The sequence below is a fragment of the Rhinatrema bivittatum genome, chromosome 2 (assembly GCF_901001135.1).
Source record: "Rhinatrema bivittatum chromosome 2, aRhiBiv1.1, whole genome shotgun sequence".
Classification (NCBI taxonomy): Eukaryota; Metazoa; Chordata; class Amphibia; order Gymnophiona; family Rhinatrematidae; genus Rhinatrema; species Rhinatrema bivittatum.
In genome coordinates this window covers 71,495,988-71,520,771 of record NC_042616.1, presented here as the reverse complement: position 1 = coordinate 71,520,771, position 24,784 = coordinate 71,495,988, and the positions used below count along the sequence as shown (strand labels likewise).

At 43.2% G+C, this 24,784-nt stretch overlaps 1 protein-coding gene across 1 annotated transcript in view; it reads right to left on the bottom strand.

Annotated features, from left to right (window-relative positions):
• Positions 1-24,392, bottom strand: part of KLHL40 (kelch like family member 40) — a 31,300-nt gene extending 6,908 nt beyond the window's left edge. The window contains exons 1-3 of the mRNA XM_029588334.1: positions 23,014-24,392; positions 6,595-6,755; positions 3,941-4,048 (exon numbers count right to left, since the gene is read on the bottom strand). Coding sequence (XP_029444194.1) covers positions 3,941-4,048; positions 6,595-6,755; positions 23,014-24,150 — 1,406 coding nt within the window. The 5' untranslated portion in view covers positions 24,151-24,392. The remainder of the gene's footprint in view (positions 1-3,940; positions 4,049-6,594; positions 6,756-23,013) is intronic.
• Between the last annotated feature and the right edge of the window lie 392 nt (positions 24,393-24,784).

Here is a 24,784-nt window from a genome sequence, read left to right as displayed (position 1 = left end):
ATTTGCAGGATGTCTGTAAAAGATGGACTCATATTTATTGAGAAGTAGTCTTTGTCCTGCAAACTGTTCCAAATGTCCATCCATAAATATTATTTTTAAAGAAAGAAAGTGTAGGCCAGTGGTCAGCACAGGGGACCGAAAGCAGGACCTCTTATCTTTGTGAGTTCTGTTCCCTTCTCTGACACTGACTTAGAATATCCATGAGAGAAGTCAATTTACCTCATTGTACCTTGATTGATGTAGCTGTAAATGATCATGAAAAGGATGATAAACTTAAAAGAATGTTTTGATTGCAGCAAGGCTATAATGGCTTCACTTGGATACATGTTCAAAGTTCGAAACAAAATCATTTTCTAAAAAGGATTTTTAAAAATTGCACCAAATCATAAGTTTTTAATAGTGTCCATTATTTTCTTACATTGGCTTCCATAAATGCATTCCAGATGACAGTCTGAAAGATGGGCCGAAGTACATTTACATCCAATTGGTCTGCATCAGGGGCTGCCAGTGCTCACATAGTTCATAGTGAACCAGAAAGTTTATACTTTTCCTCTTCCAGAGCAGTGCATTCAGCTCATAAGGAATGAAGATGTTTTGTTTTTGTATTTTTAACAAAGTTTTACTTTACCAGTGCATCCAAATGTGTAAGACCTCATCTTTCATTTGGCTGCAAACTGTGGGGCAGGTTTTGAAAGCAGCGTGCGCGGGCATAGATTTGTGCGCGCTACCCGGCAGGCACAGATGGTCACCCGATTTTATAACATGCGCGCGCTGCCGGGGTCGGCGCCACAAGGGGGTGCACACTTGTGCACCTTGCGCGCGCCGAGCCCTAAGGGAGCCCCGATGGCTTTCCCCGTTCCCTCCGAGGCCGCTCCGAAAAAAAGCGAACCGTACCATAGAGTCTGTTGGGCCGCCGAAGCTCACGACCTCACCTATTCTCATTTCTCCAAACCTTTCAAGGCTGGAGGCATTTCTTTCTTCCACTTGAGGCAGATGGCGATTCAACAGTGGATGCCACCAGCTTGAGTGAATGTTCAACGCCAATTGTCAACAGTGGAGCAGAGGCAGACCTGCTCTAGGCAAACCAGTGCCCTGTGTGAAAACTGAAATTGGCACCCATCTCCTCCCCCCTTCTAGCACAGCATTCCCTCCTTTGGTAGTGATCACCCTTTCTCTGTCTCCTAACTAGCATCCCCTTTTCTGCATTCCCCCTTTACCCCGTATCATTGTCCCCCTGACCCTCCTCTCTTTTTTCCTCTGCCTACAGGATGTAGAATGGTATGGGGGGGAGGGCTTGCCAACATGGTGTTGCTTCCTCATGTGCAGTCAGTCACACAGGTCGCACACCCCAAAAGCTGGCCCTGAGTAGGGGTAACTTGCAGCCCCAGATTCAGGGAAACTTCCAAAGATGGACGGGAAGCAGCAAACTCACATGGGTCACTAACCTGCCCAACATCTTGGGGCGAGCAGTGGTAAACAGTGATGGTCTGAAAAGAAAAGCAGATAAAAGGGCCCCAAAGTAGCTAAAGAAGATGCAGAGGACAGACTGCATGCTTTACTCTTTCTCCTTCCCATCCCGGGAAAAGTAAGAAGTAACAATCAGTGAGTTGAAAAGAGGTTAGAAACTTAGGGAGATTGCTGGCTATCAGCCTGTGCCTTGATTTGATTTCCAAGCCAAGCTTTTTACTCCTTAGGCTGGCTGGGGATGTTGCAGAGGCAGTGTTCATGACCCTGGGAGAAGGGAGTATCCACCATGGCATAACAGTGATACCTACTGAACAGACTAAAAAGTGAATTTCAAAAGCCTGGCATGCGCCAAAACCGGGAGATATGCGCATAAGTCAGGCTGGCGAGTGCCGAGCGGATTTTTAAAAGGCGCCCACATATGCATTTATCTCCCACTACATGCACAAAAATATTTTCTCAAAAAAAGGGGCGTGGCATGGGCATGGGCTGGGCTGGGCATGGGCATTCCTGGATTTCACATTGAAACCAGCAGGCAAATACTCATGCCCACATGCGTGAGCTGGGGTCTCCGGCTGCGTAACTTTACTTCTGCTAAGGATGGCGCGTAAGTCATGAAACAAACAAACAAAAAAAAAATTAGATCAGCTGGGTTTTAAAGGTTCGGGCTAACAGGGGAAAAGGGAGGCTATTAAACTAGGGGCCTTTGGAAGTCCTATCCCTGGCCTGGGTGAACTGGGAATGAACCGGGAAAACTGGTAATTGCATCGGCGCCCGTGTCTTTTAAAATCCCCTCCACTTATGCGGTAGACGCGGCATTTGGCTGCATAGGCGCACGCCCACTTAAAATTGTGTGCTCGTGTGCGCGCGTTCAGCCTATTTTATAACACGCGCCTATATATGGACGGACATTATAAAATGGTTGCGTCCCTGGGCACGGACCGGCAAACGTGTGCACATGTGCACCCAGGCACCTGTTTAAAAGTTACCATCTTGGGCTGCATGTATACCCAGTTCCAGGAGGAACTGCAGTCTGTAGGCCCTTGTGAAAGACTGTCACTGTGATTGCTGGGCTAGATAGGCGAGAAGGATATATAAACAGAGGTAAAAACCTGCTTGCTGTGAATGAGTGCCATGCGCCATAAGTAGAGGCTGATTCCGATTGATCTGGAAGCCCATAGGAGCAGGATGTAATGTCCAAGACGAAAATTAAATGTAATTTTTTTTTTTTTTAATGAAAAAGCCAGATGTTCCACCTGGAACTGAAAGAGCTAACTTTCTGTGACACGTGTGGGTCTGAAAAAAAAAGATCAAAGTCCTTATGTCCCCCTTCCCTTGACATGTCCTGAAAATTTGGTATGGATAGGACACCAAAGAGAAAAGTTATTGTGAGACACGCACACAAATGTAAAATGATATCAGGAGTCTTCTTTTCCTTCAGAAACTAGGCTACAAATCTAAGCATAAGGACTGCATGAGTAGAACTTAAAGAGGAAAAGTATAAATGTTGTGGTTCACTGTGAACCATGTGACTAGCCATGATGGAGACCAACGCACATCATCCCTTCTGGAATGCCTTGATAAGCACTGGTTCATGAAAATGATTTGATACTATAACAATTGTGGTTTGGTGCAAATTTTTAAAAATGTATTTTAAGTCTTGAGACCTTGCTACTTGCATCGCTGTTTGATTCCATGCAATCTGATCTTCTGGAACCCAGTGCATTAATTCCCTGGAAGTGCACTGCCTCACAAATGTAATTAATGAACGTGGTGGCATTTATGTGCTGTGTTTATTTTTTAAATATGATGAAAAAACAAAAGAGATATGAATATATATTGTAGTATAATACCTCGGTAATGTATTATGTCAACTATACTCCATACTGTGGCAGGTAAATATTATTTTGAATGTAAAATACTATAAAATAGCATCTACAATATTTGTATTCTTCTTCTGGGCTTATACGCTACATCCTAAATATGTCTCTATTCTTCAATGCTGTTTCTTTTGGGAGGGCAATGCCTTTCGTTGGTGAGAGAGGGGTTTTATGGTGTGTGTTTTCTGACTGACTGTGCCCAGCAGTGGGAGAGATGTTCTGCAGTGTCCATGCTAACGGGTTGACAGTGTCAGAGGGGTTTATGTATTAACCACAGCATGACATTCTGATACAGGTCAGTATTGTGATTGCATTTTCAGCTCACCTCGTCCAGTATGCAATCCTTATTAGCACACTGGGAACCAGTCCTGTCTACATACATTCCACCCAAGCCGCTTCTACATGGTCCTGTTTATACCAGGGAAACGGAGGGCTTAGAGGCACCAGAACCGATGCTGGAAAAACCTTTTAGACTCCTTCTGTAACTGCAAAGCCAACATGCCACACTGTAATTTACCTCTTTTCCACCGCCGTGTTTCTCTGACTGCTATAATGGAATGCGGCAAAAGTTCTTCTTTTTGCCAGGAGTAAATTACCTGTCTTTTCCTTTGCCTCCAATGACGTAGATAAGGTCATTGTGTGATATTACAGAATGGCCATAGACTTCATACGGGAGGGGGTCTGATTCTCCCCATTTGAAGGACCTTTGAGAGAGAAAATAAACAGACTACATAAGCTAATTATTAAAACTATAAAACAAAGGAAGAAAAGATTACAGCTTGATTTATAAAGGGATTTCTCCTACTAGCCAGGAACAGAGTTACTTAGCTCTAGTTTCTGTGAAGGTGGACTAATGTGAGTTTTAGAGGGCAAGGATTTGGGATTTTGATCCAAAAAGATGGTGCACAGTCTGGGTCCTGTTGAATATATTCTGTCTTTCAGATTGAGTCATAGATTTTGCACCGAAGAAAAGAAACAAAAACTAGACTACCACCACTGAAGGCTAGACTTAGGTTTCAAACTGGAGAAGTGTACGCTTGCAGCACGCAGCACAAATTAGGCACATTTCATAGTCTTAAGTAGTAGCTATGGGTGGGGTTCGTGGCTGAGTGGAAGGGGAAAGCATTGACATCAGCAAACTGTAAGCAGCCTTCAGGAACAATAGGACTTTTTAGGACAAGTATATGTGGGAAGTGTGAGCTAAACCTATTTGGCACTGGTGATATAGGCAATTCTGAATCCAGATTGATTGGTTGCTATTGCCGAACACAATAATTAGAGGTCAATCAAAAAATGGGAACACAACAGTTCAATCGCTGTCCTAACAATTATTCTCAAAATTGTACTTATATCTGTTTATTACTACTATAATAAAGCGTTTCAATGTTTTACATTTTTTTTTTATATTTTTTATTGCCTACACATCTGTGGAGAAAATACTTCATATAAGGCACAAAGCTGTTTTTTTTAATATATTTGACATAAAGTTTTGCAAAAAATTTTTAAGGAATTGGTTGAAAGTTTCATATAATCGGGTAGGTGTCCCTGCACCACAATTGCAAACTTATAATCATTAACTCCCAACCTCCTCCTCGTGTGAAATTGTTTTGAATTAAAAAAAAAAAATCATTTTTCTTTCTTTTCTTAATTAAGAACGTAAGAACATGCCATACTGGGTCAGAGCAAGGGTCCATCAAGCCCCAGCATCCTGTTTCCAACAGTGGCCAGTCCAGTTTCCTGCTGGAGTGTTGAAGAGACCAACTTCCGGACACACCAGGAATGGTGAATTCGTGAAATAAAAGAAGAACAGTAGAGAACGTCACATAAGGGACGGTGTGGTAATGACCATCTGTTATAGTCTTGTCTTTGCTGAGTTTACTCCCCTGAGGAAAGGCGATTATGTCTGAAAGATGTGCATGTCGGGACTTTGATAACAGCTTGAGTTTCATACAGATGGGTCTATATACTCATTACCTTCATAAGAGGAATCGATAACGATGTGAGAAGGAAATTCAGAAGGGTAGAAGTATAGCAATAATTTAACTGGATGTCACAGAATATAATCAAGGAAAGAAAGAAAAATGATTTTTAAAAAAAAATTCAAAACTATTTCACACGAGGAGGAGGTTGGGAGTTAATGATTATAAGTATGCAATTGTGGTGCAGGGATGCCTACACAATTATATGAAACTTTCAACCAATTACTTAAAACATTTTTACAAAAATGTATTTAAAATATATAAAAAAACAGTTCTTTGCCTTATATGAAGTATTTTCTCTTTAGATGCGTAGGCAATAAAAATATATTTAAAAAAATTAAAAAAATTGAAACACTTTATTATAGTAGTAATAAACAGATATAAGTATAATTTTGAGAACAATTGTTAGGACAGCCATTGAACTATTTTGTTCCCATTTTTTGATTGACGTACAATTTATATATCGTTGCTAGGTGGTGTTGATATTTATAGGTTTAACAAAATAATTAGCCATATCTCATGTAAGTGTCATTCATTGTGAATTATTGTATCCTATGATAAACCTCATAATAGAAAAAAAAAACAAGGGTGTAAAGTAATTCTGATCCCTAATAAGCTTGGCTTTCCACTTGCTGGGATCTAAGCAATCTCAGCAGTTATATATATGTGGTTCCCCTCTGTTTTGGTTTAGTGACCCCCAGTTATCGCGCTGCATCATCCTGCTGATATGCAGGAGACCTGAGTTTGATTGCTGGTCCTTGGGTTAGAAGGGGCTGGGAGTATGTGGAAGGCAGCAATCGTATTCCCTGGGGAAGGGAGGAGTTCCCAGGCATTGCACAGCGACTGAAAAATTCAGGGTGCCTGTGTTCTGATGTAGCTGGATAGTGGGAAGTGGGATAAAACAAAAAACCTGGGAGTGAAGAAAAGAGAAAAAAAAGGGGATTGGATAACTTCCTAAAGGGCAAAATGAACCGTGAGTGTGGTGATATGCTTCTGTTTTACTTCTACACTGTATGATGATCTAAAGAGATGCCATGTTCAGGTTTACTAAGACGTTTTTCACTCTTGGAGTCGTCCATCGTCATGAGATCTCATGTCTGCTGAACTTTCCAAGCCTCTTCTCCAGATAGATTGATGTTAAAATAAAATAAAGCCAGGTCGTACGAAGAACAACTTGCAGGGCCCGACAGAGAGACCCATAGTGCGCGCCTGGCCCCACAGATGGTGAATGACCTGTCTGCCTTTCCCTGACCACACGCCGGTGCACTCACAGCCTGTCGTAGCAGAGCACAGAGTCCAGCGTCTGCTCGCCTTCTTTCAGTTCTTTGCCCCCCAGAAGGAAGATGGAGTTTTCAGCCTCTCCGAGTCCAAAAAGGCAGCGGGCAGAGGGCACTGCGGGCATTCCCAACCAGTCAGAGTCCAGGTGATCAAACTGAATGAGGAAAAAGAGCACACTGTAGTACGCCAGCACTCGGACAAAAAGAAGGCGACCCTCCCCGTCCTCCCACCTCACACGTGCTACCTTCAGTTGAGATATTCATGACCCCATGTCTTTTGCTTCTTTCTTTGAGTCGATTGTAAATCGTTGGGTGTACAGCCATGCAACTTTACGCTGACTTTCCTTTCCAATGTACTTCTTTTCTATCCCCCTGCTCTTCTGTTGGGTACAGGGTTTTCTCTCTCGATAAGTCATGTGTTGTTGACTGAGGAATGGAAGGGGAAACCTTCCCTCAGGCCAGACCTTTCCACTAATAGGACTTGCTCCCGTTTGCCCTACCCCTGGGGCCTAAGCATATCCTCCCTGCAGTGCTTCTTATCTCTGTTCGCCATAAAGTCTCGTCTCAGGTTTACTGTCCCCTACCAGTGACATTTATAAACCAGGCTGTGTCGGGTATAATCTCAATCTCAGATTTACTGCTAGCTCGTCGCACGAGGTAGTGAAGTGGTTAGCAGGCAGTCCCCAGCTGGAGGTGTCTTGTAGGGTGAGCTCTTTCTAGGGGTTTACGCAGAAAATGTTTTCCTTTCATTTTGTGTTTGATTTCATTTATTGGGGGGGGGGGGGGGGGGTTTGCTTGTTTTCTTTGTTGATTCTGCCATTTAAAAATGGAAAATAATGAAATTAAAAAAAAACAAACAAACAGAAAGCGAAATGAAATAATACATTTTCCTCCTCCATGAAAAAAACCCAACCCCCCCCCCCCCCTTCCCGACCCAGACCCGTCTCAACACGGGTTTCAGGGTTTCAAACTTGGGAGCTCCTGCTCTGCTGCTGCTCATCCCTGAATAGCATCATTTTTAGTGTTTTGTTCTCCGTACAAGAAGAGGGCACTGCCTCAGGACAGCCCGTGCCATTCATGGATAAGCAGCTGCGGCAGGGCAGGAGTGACTGGGGATCACTCCTGCCCCGGTTCTCAAGCGTCAGATACTAGGTAAGACAGGTCTAGAGGAGCAGGAGGTGATGAGGGAGGGGGCCCATGAAAGAGGATTTTTTTTTTTGTGGTGGAAGCAGAATCTTAAAGGTGAATTTTAAAAGCCCGATGCATGTTGAAATATGTTGGGCTGGCGCACGCCGAGCAGATTTTAAAAGCCCCCAGGATATGCGCGTACATGCTGCTGCCCACACAAATACATTTCCAAAAGGGAGTGGGTGTGTGCACCGGCAAGTTTTATGGTTTTATTGTTTTAACTTAATTTAATATTTTGATTTTATGATTTGACTACCGTATTAACTTGTCTTTGATTAGATTACTATCAGGCCGATACAGTAAGGACCGGTAGGAAGAGGTGCGTTATGGCCAGGCGCACTCGCATTTGCTGCACGCACAGTTCGGATCACCTACTGCTCGATACTGTATTTAAATAGCTTGCAAATGCAAACTGCGTCCAAGAAGCGTCCGTGAAGAGTTAGGCCCGCGCAATCCATTTTACTGTATAGAGAGCTATACAGCGCCTATACAGTATCCTGGGTGCCTTGGTACCTGTCATTTCAAACGTCATTTCAAATGACGTTTGAAATGACAGGTACCAGGGGGGATTGCGAGTCCTCTCCCCCATCTCCCGAGAGGAAGGACTGCCAGGCTTGAAAATCTGCCTAAATGTTGTCAGCAGTGGGAGCTTATCTGTAATCTTTCAGGAGAATATTCCAATGTCATCTGCTGAAATACAGAAACCAAAGGCATCGCTGGCCATGGGCACACCCAGGGATTGTGCCCCGATTCTATTGGCCATTACCTTGAATCTCAAATAGTAGCTCTGTTTACTGCTTGGTCTCCTCCCTTTCAGGCTGCCTCCAGGAAGGGGGCTTGGAAAAGTAATTATTCTCTTCTCTGCAGAGTCTGCCCCAGACTTACCCCTCTCCCTTCCAGTCCCCACAGGAGGTAAGACTAGAGCAGGCACTGAAGGCAACACATGGGAAGAAAGAGGAAGGGAGGGGCAGAGATGGACAAGGGAGCAGAGGGAATTATTTTCTGTTCTACTGTGTCCAACCTATACTCATCACCTCCCACCTTGCTCCCTTGTTTCAACAGGAGAGGATGAGCTGGACCAGACCCAAATGCAGCCAAACCCACAGCCCATAACTCAGAACTCAACTGGGGGCAACATGGAAGAGGGGGAAGGATGCATCCTAGAGCAGAAACAGGGAGTGATAAGTGATTGATGGGGATGGAGATAACTTCGACGCAGATCTAGGAAAAGGTTTCAGAATCTGCCAAGTATCCCATGGTTGGAATGTCATTTTCAGTGTTAAGTTATTGTACAATTTATTTTTTTGTTATAGGAAAAGGTGATGGAGAGTTAAACAGCTTGCAAAAAGCTGGTGATAGCCCCTTGAAAAGAAACTAACAGCCCATCACTGAACCTGTAAGAATCAACTGGTACAGCATATCCCCTTGGCTCTTCCAGTGTGGTTGGTAATATTTTAAAATTGTCACTATAAGGCAAGCAGTGACCCTAGTGTCCTGTGTTTTTTTTATAGGATCATTCTTGAGGGGGTCCTGAACATGATTATTGAATTTATTATTGATCAAAGTCTTGGGGGGGAGGGGAGTGACCCATTTCGGGCCATGCCCCATGGATCTGTGCCCTGAGATTTTTAAATACCTAGCAATGCCTACTGAGCAGATACCAACACAGGGAAAGTCCCAGGGTTGGGAGAATCTCTAAAGAGTACAAGGTCATGAGGTTTGGAGGGAAGGATTCCCTATCGCAATAGATTTCTGTTACTTTTACTGACTATGGGCCCGATTTTAAAAATCATTTTCACGAGTAAAATTGGGTTTTACATGTGTAAGTGCACTTTACTTGAGCAAGTGGGCTTTTGAACATTGCTACAATAGGATTTTATATTTACGTGCGGAACTCCTTTTGAAAACTACCCTCCCTATTTGGATTTTGATTTCTTTATGGGGTTGCACTAGACAATAGCGAACCACCTGCCAGATTGTACATTTACCTCAAGTGTTCCACTAAACAGGTTTCTTTCGCAACAGCCTCCAGCCTGGTGTGGTCGTGGTTTTTGTTTATTTATGGAAGGTACCAAGAGACCTCCCACGAGCCTCTGGCCCTAGAAAGATCTTCTTGGACAGGAAATGACCTGGGAGCATGGGGGTGTTCAGTACTCTACCAGCACTGGGTTCTACCAGCCAGCAGAACAGGGGTTACATTGGTATTTGTTGGTTTTATTTTGCAATCCGGCTAGTAGGGTTTTATTAAAATAGGCGGAATATGAAGTCTATATAAATTGACACAGGTAGGGGCAGCATATCAAGGTGGGCTTAGTTATTCTTTTCGATCAGATTATTCGTGGCATCTTATTTACTTCAGACAACTGGAACAATTTTTGTATCTTTCTCCCACATTCTCCTTATCTATGGTTACATCTCTCAGTACTTGCTGATCACATAGCAACATAGTTGATGTCAGCAGATAAAGACCATTTGGTCTGCCCAGTATGCCCAGTTTCCCCTGCCTTCACTACTCTAGCTCTGGCCAGCAATCTTGCTCGCCCCTTCTATCACTAAGGAGATCTGCCAGCTGTCTGCCACACAAGCTTGAGCTCTGACAGAAAGCCGTTCCTACAGCTAGCTCAGTGCTGCCCGGGTAACGATGGAGCGTGAAGAGATGGGATGCATTGATTGAATTGTGATTTATTAATATGTACTAATATAAATGTAAACTGTAATTCGAGATCCATATAGAATATCATTCCAAAACCCCCTCTGAATTTCAATTGATATCTTTGGGCCCTCAGTACATGTTGCAATGGTTGAGAGACTCTCAGGATATATGGAATGGATTCTCTCTGTGCCGTGTGTCCAGGGCTGCTGGAAAGGTTGACTCCCAGTTTATGTTTAGCATCTTTCCTCTGCTGAGAGCACACACTTAGAAAACTCTGGGCAAGAACAAATTGCTATGGTGTCAGCACAGCTGGGATGGTTTCAGGACTTGTGTGGCCTTATACCCTTATTAAATTTCTAGGCACGGAATTGAAAAAGTTCTAGTTGAAATAGGGCCATTGATCTCACCGAGGGGGTACTGATTAATCTGTAGAGATAGGTACAGAGGACAATTTTTTAAGTGACTTTCCTTGGGTGAAAACGTGTTTTACCCATTTAAATCAAGCATCAGGAAACTTCCCTCCTGCAATGTGGCTGTAAGCACGCGTTGTGGAGCTAGGCCTGTATTTTTAGCTCCTTTGAGAGGAGGCAATCGCAGGGGCCATGTTTGGGCTGGGGAAGGAAAAGTAATCATATGGATTGCTGCTTTCTGATCAAAGCGCACACTTTTCAGGAAAAGTCTACCTGCACAAGCGGGTGCATGTAACCGCAGGTACTTTCAACCCACCTCAATTTTCCAAGCAAAAACGCATCTGTACTTTTTGCTTTCAAAATTGGTGCAAAGACTGGACAGTTTGAAACTTGCCCCCATGATTATCAGGTCTATCCTGTAAAGTGCGGCCACGTTTACCCTGCTCCTAAGCCGCTTTTTACTCACCTTCCGGCCGCGTTAGCCCTTCCTGCGATCCCGAATCCCCTTTAACCTACTCCTACCGCGTCCTAAATTCCCCGGGCAACCCCTTCCGCACGCGGCATGTATATTGCATGCAAACGAGCGAATTAGCTATTCCCTAGCATCCCGTAACCTGCGCCCCGACTATCGCTAGTTTTCCCTGCCGTTTTGTCGCGCGTTTAACCTGCAAACTTACCGCCTACCCTGACCCCTGCGGTAGAGGCAGGGGTAAGGGTAGGTGGCAAGCTTTCCCCCAGACCCCGCTCACCTGCCCCGGCCGCGATCATGGGTGCCGGTCTCCGTGGCAGCCCCAGTCCTCTCCCCTGCTCCCGAAGACAAAAAAAAAAAAAGCGAAAAAAACGTTGCAGCCCCCCTCCGATGTCCGGACTGGGGCTGCCACGGAGACCGCTTTCCGGACTGGGGCTGCCACGGAGATCGCTTTCCCCCATGCAAGTAAGTTGCTTCGCCGCTTCAGTTCTTCCCTCCTCCCGGAGCTGCTTTTTCAGCCTTGCTCCAGGAGGAGGGGAGAATAGACACTAGCGGCAAAGCGAAAAAAAACCCAAAAGCAATTTTGGTTTTTTTTTTCCAAAAGCGACGATACCTTCTTGGCCGGACGGCTGCAAAAGTGGGTCGGGTCCGGGCTGACAGCGGCGAAGCAACTTACGGTGAAGCAACTTGCTTAGGCCCGCGGCGAAGCAACTTGCTTAGGCCCGCGGCGAAGCAACTTACGGCGAAGCAACTCTTAGGCCCGCGACAATTTTGGTTTTTTTCCAAAAGCGACTTACTTTTGGGATCTGTCAAGATCCCAAAAGTAAGTCGTTTTTGGATGCCTGCACAACTTACTTTTTTTTTTTGCAGCCATCAGCGATCGTGGCTCCCGTAGCTCCTCCGGAGGAAGATGGCCGCCTGCACGGGGGAAAGCGTACAATTGGCCGCTGAAGACGTGACGTCACGACGTTTGGCGTCACGGGATGTGACATCACGTCTTCAGCGGCCAATTGTACGCTTTCCCCCGTGTAGGCGGCCATTTGAAATGACAGATACCAGCGTGGCGTGAAGCATTAGGCCCGCGCACCCAGGATACTGTATAGGCGCTCTATCCAGTAAAATGGGTTGCGCGGGCCTAACGCTTCACGGACCGTTCTTAGACGCGGCATGCATTTGCATGAAATTAGAGTTCAGGATCGAGTGGTAGGTGAGCTGCACTGTGCGTGCGGCAACCGCGGGTGCCGCAGGCACTAACGCAGCTCTTCCTACCGCTCGGTACTGGATAGACCCGTATGTTGCTTACTCAGATGACTGGATATGTGGTCTTCAGTGCTATGCCAAGTAAGACTGGGAAATGTTACCTCTAGGCACTTCATAACGTAGTTCTTGAAAGAAACATTATTTGCGGTGGAATGGCATTGAAAAGTCGATAAATAGTACATGAACATGGGAAAACAAAAATACCCACAAATGTAAAAGTGATAAAGTTTCCACAGATTGCCATTAGGACTATGCTTTTGTTATTAAGAGAATTTCATTTCATTTTGTTTGTAAAATGAAACAAAAGGAAAATTTGACAAAATTGTTTGTTTTTTCCCAAGTTTCGCTTTTAAAGGTGACTTTTAAAAGCCCAGCGTGTGCCAAAACTGATAAATATGTGCATGAGTCGGGTCGATGCGCGCCGAGTGGATTTTAAATGGCGCCTGCATGCTCGTGTATCTCCCGCTATGTACACAAAAAGTATTTTATAAAAAATGGGGTGGGGCCTGGATGCAGTCTGGGCAGACCATGGGCGTTCCTGAATTTCTTAATGAAACCAACATGTGAATACTTATGCATAACTTTACTTCTGCTATGGATAGCGTGCAAGTCATAAAATAAAATCTATGCATGTCAGCAGAGTTTTAAGGGTCGGGGCTAAGCGGGAGGAAGAGAGGCTATTAAACCTGGGGGGTTTGGAAGTCCTGTCCTTTGCCTGGGCAAACTGGGAATGAACTGGGAACACTGGTAATTGTGTTGGCGCCTGGGTCTACTAAAATTCACCCACTTATGTGGTAGAAGTGGAATTTGAGTGCATAGGTGCGTGCCCACTTAAACTTGTGTGCAAATGTGCATGCATTCAGCCTATTGTATATCATACGTACATATATGTGCATATGTTAGAAAATGGACATGTCCCTGGGCACGAGCCAGCACGTGTACACCCACACAGATGTTTCAAAGTTACCGTCCCTGTGCACAACTAACACAAATAGAGACAGTGTGTATTAACTGTGAATAGTGTGTACTAATGGTGAACAGTGCACACTAAAACAAAACTTGGAAAAGTAAAAAAAAATACTAACAAAACCAAAAAAAAAAAAAAAAATGTGAAAAAGACCACTCCGGGCTCTTTTGGAGGCGTGGGTAGCAAATGTTATTAAATAAATAAAACAAAAAATTCCCAGTACTTTTGGTTTATTCTTTTAAGAAAATGGGGATTTCTACAATTAATTTGAGGCATATGCTTCAGTGGAATCAATTCTATTCGTGTGAAGCTTCTAATAGCACTGTCTCAGACCACGCCCCCCCCCCCCCCAGCACACCCCTTTCCGATGGCCCGGCACTTCTGCGCGTACTGTGGCAGATTTTCAAAGGGTTATGCCTGTAACCCCTGCACATGCCAAGCCTATATAGGCTCGGAGATGGACGCAAGCCCCGGGATGCGTGTATGTCCTGGGGCTTTGAAAAAGAGGCAGGAAGGGGGCAGGCGCGTGGGTGGGGCGCCGGTCCGGGGGCGGGGCTGAGGCCTCCAGCACAGCGGCTGTGCCTGGGGTTCGTGTGCTGGCACTTGGCCGGCGCGCACAAGTTACACCTGCCCAGAGGCAGGCATAAATCATAAAATAAAGGTAGGGGGGATTTAGGAAGGGCTGGGGAGCGGGTTAGATAGGAGAAGGGCGGGGAAGGTGGGCGGAAGGAACGTTCGGAGCGGTCTTGGAGGGAACGGGAAGCCCTGATGGCTCGGCACACGCAAGGTGCACAAGTGTGCACCCCCTTGCGTGCACCGACCCCGCGCGCATGTTATAAAATCGGGCGTAGATTTGTGCCCGCCGGGTTGCGCGTACAAATCTACGCCCACACGCATGTTATAAAATCTGGCCCACTGTGCGTTATGCACGTGTCTGAGTCCCTTCAAAAATGCGCGCAGTGTGCACAGGGCCTAGCCACATGAGTAGCCCCCGATATTTGTGCACGCGGGCCATCGAAAATTTGGCCGTATGAATAGTCTGAAAACCAGGCTGGTTAAGTGTGCCTCCAGGACAGGTTTGGGAAACACTGTGCTACTGGCCTTTTTTTTTTACCCTAAAAGTTTTCATTCAGTCTGTGCCTAAGGACAAAACCTTTGTCATATAATGTAATTCTAAAATCCCATGCTTTCTCAGCTATTAAACTTATGTATACAAAGCTGAATTTGTGAAAACAGACAAATGAACAGAAATTAGAATACAACTGGTGTGAAAGAGTACTCTGTGAGGAAAATAATGATTACTAGATTGGGTGGGGAGGGAAGGAAAGAGGAATTTGGATTCAGAGACAACCAACACGAGCCGTGACTTTTTTTACAGTCTGGGGTATTGAAGCGCAGACATTAAGGAAAAAACGCAGGGCTGCTTCTAGGGCCAAGTCCATAAGCAAAGCCCGTCAAACAAACTCACTGATACATGGGGGTAACCTGCACGGCAGATACTACCATGGCAAGCTTGCTGGACAGACTGGATGGACCACTGGTCCTTTTCTGCCATCATTTTTATAAGATGATCTCCGGTAAATCTTATGGGTTTCTTTAGTGCATTTAGAGGAAATATAGAACCCTTCAGATTAACGAGTGTATGTGAATGCATCTCTTTCTACATATATGTACATACCCCTGCCCCCACTCCCCATCCATCGAGAGAGAGAGAGACGTAAGCTGACGCCGTGCAGAAGTGCCCAGGAGGTCAAGGTAAGTCTGTACTTCTTTAATTAGCGAATATTTCAGTTTATTTTATTAAATTTCAGGACTGATGCTTAAAAAAACAAATGGTACTGGAAAACTGAAAATGGCAACCACCCAAGAGAATATATTACAGTTATTTGTGAGACAGGAAAAGTCCAAAGATGCTGTGACTTCAGTCTGTATCGAAATATTGAAAACCTATCCCTGACAGTGCCAGGGTGCAGTGAAGCTTTTGGTTTTGCCCTGGTTTGTATTGACTTCATGTAGTTGGTTGGTTTCTGTATCTATTAACACTAACCTAAGTGTCTCTCTACTCTGCCACTTGATTCTTTTGTCGCTAGTACCCCCTGACTTCGCTGAAGATACAGACTTAGGGCCTGATTTACTAAGGCTTTTCTCTCTCTCTATGTCTATGGGAAAAATGCTTAGTAAATGAGCCTTTGGGGCAGGGAAATACCTGCTGTACCTGATTTGTAACTGACCTTAAGCGAGGTTTTGAAAAGGTGAGCAATGAAATTTAAATCTATTATAACCAGAACTGACTGGAATTGTCATTTGATCCCCCTGTATGTACCCTAACTCTGCCTTGTGAACACTCTGAGAAGGGACTTTGTAACTATGAGTATTATATTATGTCTGGTATATCTGTGTATACTGATACCTCTGGACAAGTGCTAATTATTATTATATTGTCATCTGCACAAAATGAAAAGAATTAATTCATTGAATCTCTAGCAGATGCTACTGGATTTGTAATCCTACTATGTGAATCCCAAAATATAGAGGATGAATAATATAAATCCTGGAGTACAAAGAAAAATACCAGCATAAACAATATGGGCTCAGTGGCTTTGTTGTACATTGCCAGGTAGAGAATCTAAGTTTGACTCCCAGGTCAGGTTTTTCACTCCCTGGGTGAGCTGAGGCAGTATTCCTAGTTCGTGGGCTGGGGGGGGGGGTGGACAGAGGGAGTCACAGCCATTGTGCAGTGATGACACCTAGTGGCCGCTCTTAGGTACCATGATCGCAGAATTCCAGAAGAACCCCTGGTGCATGGCCCAGCTGAGGATTTTCACTGCAACGATTGGACTAAGAGAGTTGAGAGGGGGGGATATAAAATGTGTGATAAACTTCAGGTAGTTTGAATGAAGGCTTATGGTACCATAGCCTGAAAGAGACCAGTCCTGATTTTTAAAAATTTATATTCCGCCTTTCATGACACGTCAAAGTAGATCATATTCAGGTCCTGTAGGCATTTCCCTAGTCCCAGAGGTTTTTAATCTAAGGGGGAGATTTATCAAAAATAGTAATAGGGCTATAACATGCATTAAGCAGTCTATATCACATGTGCTGTATATCATGCAATATAGTCCTATAGTGCGATATTTGCGCTAGTCACAATTTTTAAGCCAGAAATCCTCCCCTATTACAATGAGCAGCTTTGCATGCTATTTTATTGCATACATTTTGCAAATTCATGCAAAGCAGCTCATGCACACCTAATCCTATGTACATTATTATACCTACACTTTCTTGAAAATAATTTGTGCACTGCGGGAGCACCGAGACCCGAACACAGGTCCCAACGCTCCAACAGTAGATTTAAAGGGGTACTGTGGCCCAACACGGCACCCCCTAGAATTAATTTAAAAAATCTCCAGGGGTCTTATTAGAATCCCCTGCTCACCCTGGAGCCACCAATCGAGGTGGCCCCACCAAAAGAAAAAAAAAAGATTAAGATGCCATGTGATGACGCCCCCGACCACCCAGCTCCTTAGTTATCCAACCCCCCCAAAATAGTAATCTCACTTCCTGCCCCTCCCTTTCCATGAGACCATTAGGCAGGTAGGGCCCCCCACCAAACCTCCTGCCTCCCCTTTCCAAAAGACAAGTAGGCCGGTAGGACCCACCCAAACCCACCCAAACCCCCCCTTCACTCCCCAACAGACCAAAAATAATGATAGTGGCCTAGTGCCCCCCCCCCCCCCCCATCTCAATACCTCAAAATATGCATATCTGCAAAAGAAAAGGGCCGGAGCACCCTAGCCCTGGGCCTGCTTGATGCCATTTTACAAAATGGCACTAACCAGACCTTGCCCTGTCATGAGAAGGGGCAATGTCCAGGAGCCTGGACCAAGAGGCTGTTCTGGGTATCCACTGGACCATCAGGATGACTTTTTGAGGTAAGGAAAGGGTACGGGGATCTGAGGGGGCCCTACTGTCCTTAGTATCTATTACATTTATTTATTCTATTTATTTGCTTTTCTATACCAACGCTCGTTAGAACATTGCATTGGTTCACAATGTAGAATATAAAACAGATATAAAATATAATAAGAAGTTACATCAAAAAAGTACTAAAAAGCAATTAATTGACACTACACAATAAAAATTGAAAAAATAAGATTAAAAAAGACGGATAATGCTGTGGACTGTATGAGTGAGGCTCTGCTTTACAGCTTAAAATGTAACTGTCATACTAAGAGGGTTGCTGGAAATGATTATGTGAAGGCTTGCTGGAACAGCCAGGTCTTTAAGTTGTTTTTTTAAAGAAACGAGTGTCAGGCTCTAGCCTTAATTCTTGCGGTATGGAATTCCATTTGTGAGGGCCTGCTAGTGATAAGGCTCGGTCTCTCACGGATGTGAGATGTGCCAGCTTTGGTGAAGGTATTGGTAAAGTACCATTACTGGCTGAGCAGGTGTTTCTTTCTGGAGTTTGGAAATGAAGAGAGGCGCTGAGCCATTCTACATTTTCATTATATGATGTTTTGTGGATTAGTGTTAAACTTTTGTAAAGTATCCTGTGTGATATTGGGAGCCAGTGTAGATCTTTAAGTATAGGAGTCATGTGATCGTTTTTCTGAGTATTGGTCAGAACTCTGGCGGCGGCATTCTGAAGTAGATGAAATAGTCTTATAGTGGAAGGTGGAAGGCCCAGAAGTACAGTATTACAATAATCGATTTTTGAGAAAATTATTGCCTGAAGAACGGTTCTGAAGTCATTTAAGTGGAGGAGAGGTCTAAGTTTTTTTAATACATGAAGTTTGAAATAACAGTCCTGTATGGTTGTGCTTATAAATTGTTTTAAGTTAAGTTCACTATCAAGTATTATATCTAGAACTGGCTAGAATTGTCATTTGACCCCCCCTATATGCAATTCTTCATTGTGAGCTCTCTGAGACAGTTTTTTGTTCTATTTAGTTTTTCATGCACTACTTACCATATTTTTATACCTAAATAGGAATACTATTCTAAAATCAGTATAATTGGTGCCTCCAGGCTCCCATGATTCTGCATAATTAGTCTGTTGCCATATAACATACAATTAACAAACCTGAAACTCCTCTACCTGCTATTCAATCATCTGAAGAAAGCTACAAGATGCCTGTCTATAGTCTCAGTGAGTCTCTCTGCTAGGGATGTTCATTCCTTTAAAATGAATGCACAAAAAGCAACAAATAAGGCCGATTCATTGCATTCATTTTAAATGAATGCATCAGGCCTAGCCTAGACCTGAGACCAGGGCCTTGCCTAAGATATAGGCAAAGGCCCAAAGCAGGGGGCCACAGCCTAGGCCTGAGTCCGACACTCAGCCTAGGCCTAGATCTAGGCCTGAAGCCGGGGTCTCGCCTAGGACATAGGCCGAGGACCAAAGCAAGGGCCTTGGCCTAGGTCTTAGCTGATGCCTGGACTTTGGTCAAGCCCTTCCAAACCATCAGGAATCCATGGAAGCAGCCAGGCTAAGTCCCAATGCTTGGGCTTTAGCCTAGGCCAGAACCCGGATGAAGGTCTGACACCATGGCCCAGCCCGGAGGCTGAGTCCCAACCCTGGGACCTCAACATGGACCCAGGCCTGATGCTGAGGCCCAATACAGAAGCTGAGTCCTGACACCTGGGCCTTGGCCTATGCCAGAGCCCAGACCCGGAGCCCAGACCCAGGCCATTATCTAAAAGCTTTAGGTGATCACGCCAGCCATTTTCTTTTTCAACTCGTAAATCAATCTCTTGACTCTGGCATATTCCCAGAAAAAAAATAAAGACATCTCATATCTCAACAATTTGCTCTCAATTGCATCCCTCACTTCATTAGTAAAACTAATCGAATCGGTAGTTCTACATCAGCTCACTCATAATTTTTCCAATAACGATCTTCTTCACCCAAATCAACACGGATTCTGCAAAGGTCATAGCATAGAAACCGTATTACTATTTTCCTTTGACACTTTAATCAGAGGTTTCGACTCTAATACTGATTACATTCTAGTATTACTAGATATCTCAGCTGCTTTCAATACATTAGACCACCAAACCTTCTCTCTCAATTGCAATCCATCGGTTTGACAGACACCGTCCTAAACTAGTTCAATTCTTACCTATCCAATCGCCCATATCAAATCAAATTGTTCCAATGGTCCATACTCTTCCAACTGGTACACGCCTTCCTCTGGTGTTCCACAAGGATCTTCTCTCTCTGCTATTTTGTTTAACATTTATCTAATAGCGTTATGCCATCTACTCAATAGCCTTAGTATTCAGTTCAAGATTTATGCTGACAACATTCAGTTCTTTGTACCCTACTCTTCATCTTGGTCCACTATGCTCTCTACCGTATGTTTATATATCAAACTTTTAACACTTGGTTGTACCATAACCATCTTAAACTGAACACATCAAAAACTGAAATCCTTCACCTCTCAACAATCCCCCAATCTGCTTGCAGTCCTCCATCTCACCTGCTTTTGGATGACATTTCCATTCCCATAGTTTCCAAAGCTCGTAACCTTGGGGTCATTTTAGATTCTAGTCTATCCATGTCTCAGCATATCTTTACAACTGTTAAAAACCCCTTCTATAAACTCCACTTGTTAAAATATCTCCATCCTCTACTATTCGCTGATGATTTTTGCACAGTGCTACATTCTCTTATCTTTACTGGTATAGATTATTGTAACGACCTCTACCTTGGCCTCCATGACTATGCTCTTCATCCTTTTCAATTAATCCAAAACGCCACAGCATGCACCTTAACTAGCATTTCTCGAAAGGACCACATTACCCCGACCTTTCATTCTTTATACTGGCTTCCTATTTACCAAAGAATATAATACAAAACTCTTTCCTTAATACACAACTTAATCCATAACGATTCATCTACCTGGTTATGCACACTACTTCACATTTACCAACCTAGCAGACATCTATGCTCCCTACACAAAAACCTCTTAGAAATACCCACTATTCATCTTGCTAGGGTCGATATCACCAGAAAACATGCTTTCTTAGTCGCTGGCCCCTCACTCTGGACTTCCATTCCAGATTACTTAAAGCAGATATCATCGCAAAAAGAATTTTAAAAAAATTTAAAGACACGTCTATTTTCATTAGCCTTTACATCATTCTCCATCTCCCACTAGGTCACATTACTCACTCACAGTGTTTAAAAGCACAGACCTGTACGTTCATTTTAATTATCAGTTTTTTAAGGCAGCGCACTATGATTGTCAACTTTTTGTCTATCTTAGATTTACTGTTTTTTAGTGTCCCAATTTTATGCTATTTTAATTATTAGTTGTAAACTATTTTGATTGACATGTGTTGTAAAGACTGTATATAAATATTTTTAAATAAATAAATAAAATAAATATGTTTGATTTGTTTTTTTCGCATGAATGAAATGAATCAAACATTCCATGAACCGAAATTCATGGGAAAATAACCTTTCGAAAACAAACCTAAAAACAAAACCACATTTTTCTCCTGTACATCCCTACTCTCTGCTTCCTGTTCCAGTCTTTCCCTTCACAAGCAGCCTGAAAGGTTCAGGGGGTGGGGGGGTGATAGTGAGGCTGTGGCTTGAGCAGTCAGAGCTTAGGAGAGAAGAGGCACTCTGCCCCCAAATCCAGCCCCTCCCCTCATGTTGTCATCCCCCCTACTTTCCTGCTGTCCGGATATGAACAAGAGAGGAGGGGTGAGTTTATAAAGAACAGAGAAAGCAAAATATTTGATTCAAAGCAAAGATAATGGGTCCATATATCCCCACATTTTTTTCGGTGTAGTTAACAGCATGACAAATTGCTGATGCTGAGGGTATTTGTTAGCATGCATAAGCTCATATACTTGGAAAGATAATGGGCTTGCTAAAAAAATATATAAAATGGATGGTTGCAATGCATTTCAAGTCGAAACAAAAGTGACATTTCATATTTAAAAATTATTTTGCTTGATAAATAGTTGATTTTTGTATTTGGTAAATTTTGTCTTTGGAAATAGTTTAAATACTGTTGAAAATTAATGTAGAATCTTTACAATAACATTTTTAAATTTATTTTTTTTTTAGCATAGTCTATGTGAATTTGACATATGATTGCTACAGATTTCTGAAAAATCTACCACAGGAAAACAGGAGCAGAAGTTCTGTATCAGTCCAGTGAGCAGAAGTTCTATATAAATAGTATCCCAAGTAGACAGACAGATAATAATTTCAGATGCATGATCCTCCTAATGATCCTTGCATGCCTAGCACTTCTCTGAATGATAGACTGAAGTTAGCTATTTAATGGAAGTGTATATATTCATAGTATAGTTTATGCATTGAAGCCAGAGCAAGTTATTTCAAGTAGACAAGAGGTCAGTGCAGTTACTTATTTGATTACCTATACAGATGTGAACTGAGAAATCTCCCACCTTGATTCTGGTTTGCATTAAAAACTATATGCCATTGAACCTCATTCAGTGTGATCTGGAATTTATAGTAAATATATTTTGATTGAACTATGACGAGAAGGGACATTACAGATGTACAATAATTTGCAATGATTGCATTAATTCATCAGCTGTTCTTAACAAGTGTTTGTTACTGCAAATGCTCAGGAAGACAGAGATTCTGGTTGTTTCCTTTATATTTTCTGTGGATATGCATTATAATATTTTAACAGCTGTGTGTGGATATAAATGCTGTCTACCACACACAGCAGGGCAGGAGAGGACCTAATGTCCAACAGGAAGATTATTTGTTAACGAATGATGTATGAATGGGCCATAATACATTTTTTTTTTTATCCATGCTGATAGCATTTACAATTAGATCAGAAATGCAAAAAAAAAAATTGTAGGGAGGAGGAAAGAACAGCTCAAAAGTACCTTCTTCTTTCAATCCATTTATATCTTTTGTTATTTATGACCCAGAGGAAATAGTATTGGTCAAAGGTTTAACATGTGGATGTAAGATCATCATAAGATTAAGGATTTTATCTGCCTCATGTTTAAAACCTCCAGTTTTGCATTTTTAATTCAGACACCACCATAATTCACAGTTCTGCTGGATACAAAAGGGTGAAGAAAGTGCATTGCTTGAGATGCTGCAGGGCTGGTTTGTGACTCCTTTTACGGTAGCTATTTACAACCAGGAGACCAATAATGCCCAGATTACAGGGTAAGTCGATCAAGGCAAGAGTTTGTAACCCATGCTAACCTATGCCTGCCTCCCCCTTCCCTTCAAGTAAACCTCAGCACCATACAGGACCTAGCAATCTTTCATAATCAGGAGAAAGCTATGATAGCATTTAACATGCAGGGTGCGCTGCCACACTGAGATGAAGCCCCGGGGAAGATTTGGATAACTATTATATGGAGGAGTTCATTAGCATAGCATCAAAGCCTACAAATATTGCTCCTGCAGAGCTTTCCGTTGTAGAGACAAATGAAAACAAATCATTACCTGTAAGAAATAGGAGCCAAACGGGTCTTCTTTATTTTCATCATCATAGTAAAGTCCACCTGCCACAAAAATCTGATTTTCCTTTGTTGCCAAACTGACATGGTTTTTGGGTATCTGAGCTGACAAGGAAGCAAAGTAGCATTCGTTAGCAGTGGGGTCGTAGGCCACTGCACCTGTGTCACTGATCATGAAAATGAGGTCTTTCAGGAACATGCCAAAGCGCATGGTGTCATTCAAGATGCCAGGGAGCGCCTTTACTTCTTCGTCTTCCTCCACTTCCCCATTGACAGCGTTTTCTGCACTTTTCCTGTCCTTGTCTTTTTTCTCTACCTTCTTTTTAATAACGGGGAGTTTTCCTTCATGGGCTTCCTTCACCGCCTGTAGCTTCTTAAGGAGCTCTGCATTGGACTTGACTATCTCGTGCTTCTCCACATGGTCCGTGATGAAGTCTTGAGGCATTAGGCGGAAACGGATACTTTCGAAGATGACTGGCAAGGCCTTGATTCGGTTTTCCTTGTCTTTGGCAGCCCACTTCATGACCACATCAAAGACAGCCTCTTCCTTGTCAATGTTGAGAGAGTCGCTGGAAATGATGGCAATCAACTCATCAGGGGAAAGCTGGTAAAAGTCTTCATCTCTGCTGACCAGAGAAAAGCGATCACAGACAAAGTCTCGAGCAGACACTGCCAGGCGAGCACAATCCAACATTAAGCCTAGTCTGAAAATGGCCAGACAATTGCTTAGACAAAGTCTCTTCTGCAGGAATGAAACACAGACGGTAAAAATAGAGGGAATCTGGAACAAATTAGCCACAGAAAAAATATCTTGCACATTTTGGTCAGTGATATCGATCTCTGAAGTGTACAGGTAATGAAGGATCTTACCCATGACCTCAGGGTCCACATCTTCAAGACTGATTTCCTTTTTTTTGTGCTCTTCCAGTTCTGAAAGGAACATCGTCCGAAAGTAGGGACTGCAAGCTGCCAGCACCAGCCGGTGGCATGGAAACTCCTTCTCTTTGATCTTCAACGTGCAGTCTACAAACTTGTTATGATCCAGCATATCCTTGAGTCCATCCTGCAGAAGAGTTTGCTGGTACATGCGCTGCTCTTCTGCCTGTTCTATAGGCAGTGCCATTTCGAAAAGAATTCTAACTTCACTTTTATTTTTTCTCTGTCCAAAGAGCTCAGCAGACAAGGAAAGAGGAAAAGATCCTTACTCTGACTTCTGTATACAAATTAAAGGAAGGTGCTTGCTTGCTTCCACTCAGTTGCCGCACCAAGGAATGTGAAATGCTTGCTAATACAGCTGTCTGGCGTCTCTCGTTTCCAGTTAGGGTTTTATATATATAGCCACAGTATTACAAAGCTACGGAATCCTTACTGATGCCTGTGTAAACTGATCGTGCTTAAATATGACCACGTTGGACAGCTAGGAAGAACAGCTATATGTATGCACAGTCTAAATGCACCAGGGCTAGGTCATACAGCCATGAATCATCATTACTCAGGAGTCCAGATTTTTCTTGTGTACATGTGACCGACTTTACTACTAATAGTTTGATTAGTAGGTAACTATGCAGATGAGTCAAAAGTTAAAACTACCTTTTAACTTATCAGTCTGCATAATTTGAAGTCAAAATCACAAACCTCATCAAATCATAGCAATTATAAAAATAAGTATTTATGCCTTTGTGGATTTTATATTGAGCTATGACACTACAGTATGAAAAGATGAGCTCTTGTACCCATTCCCCTCAAAACCTGTCATG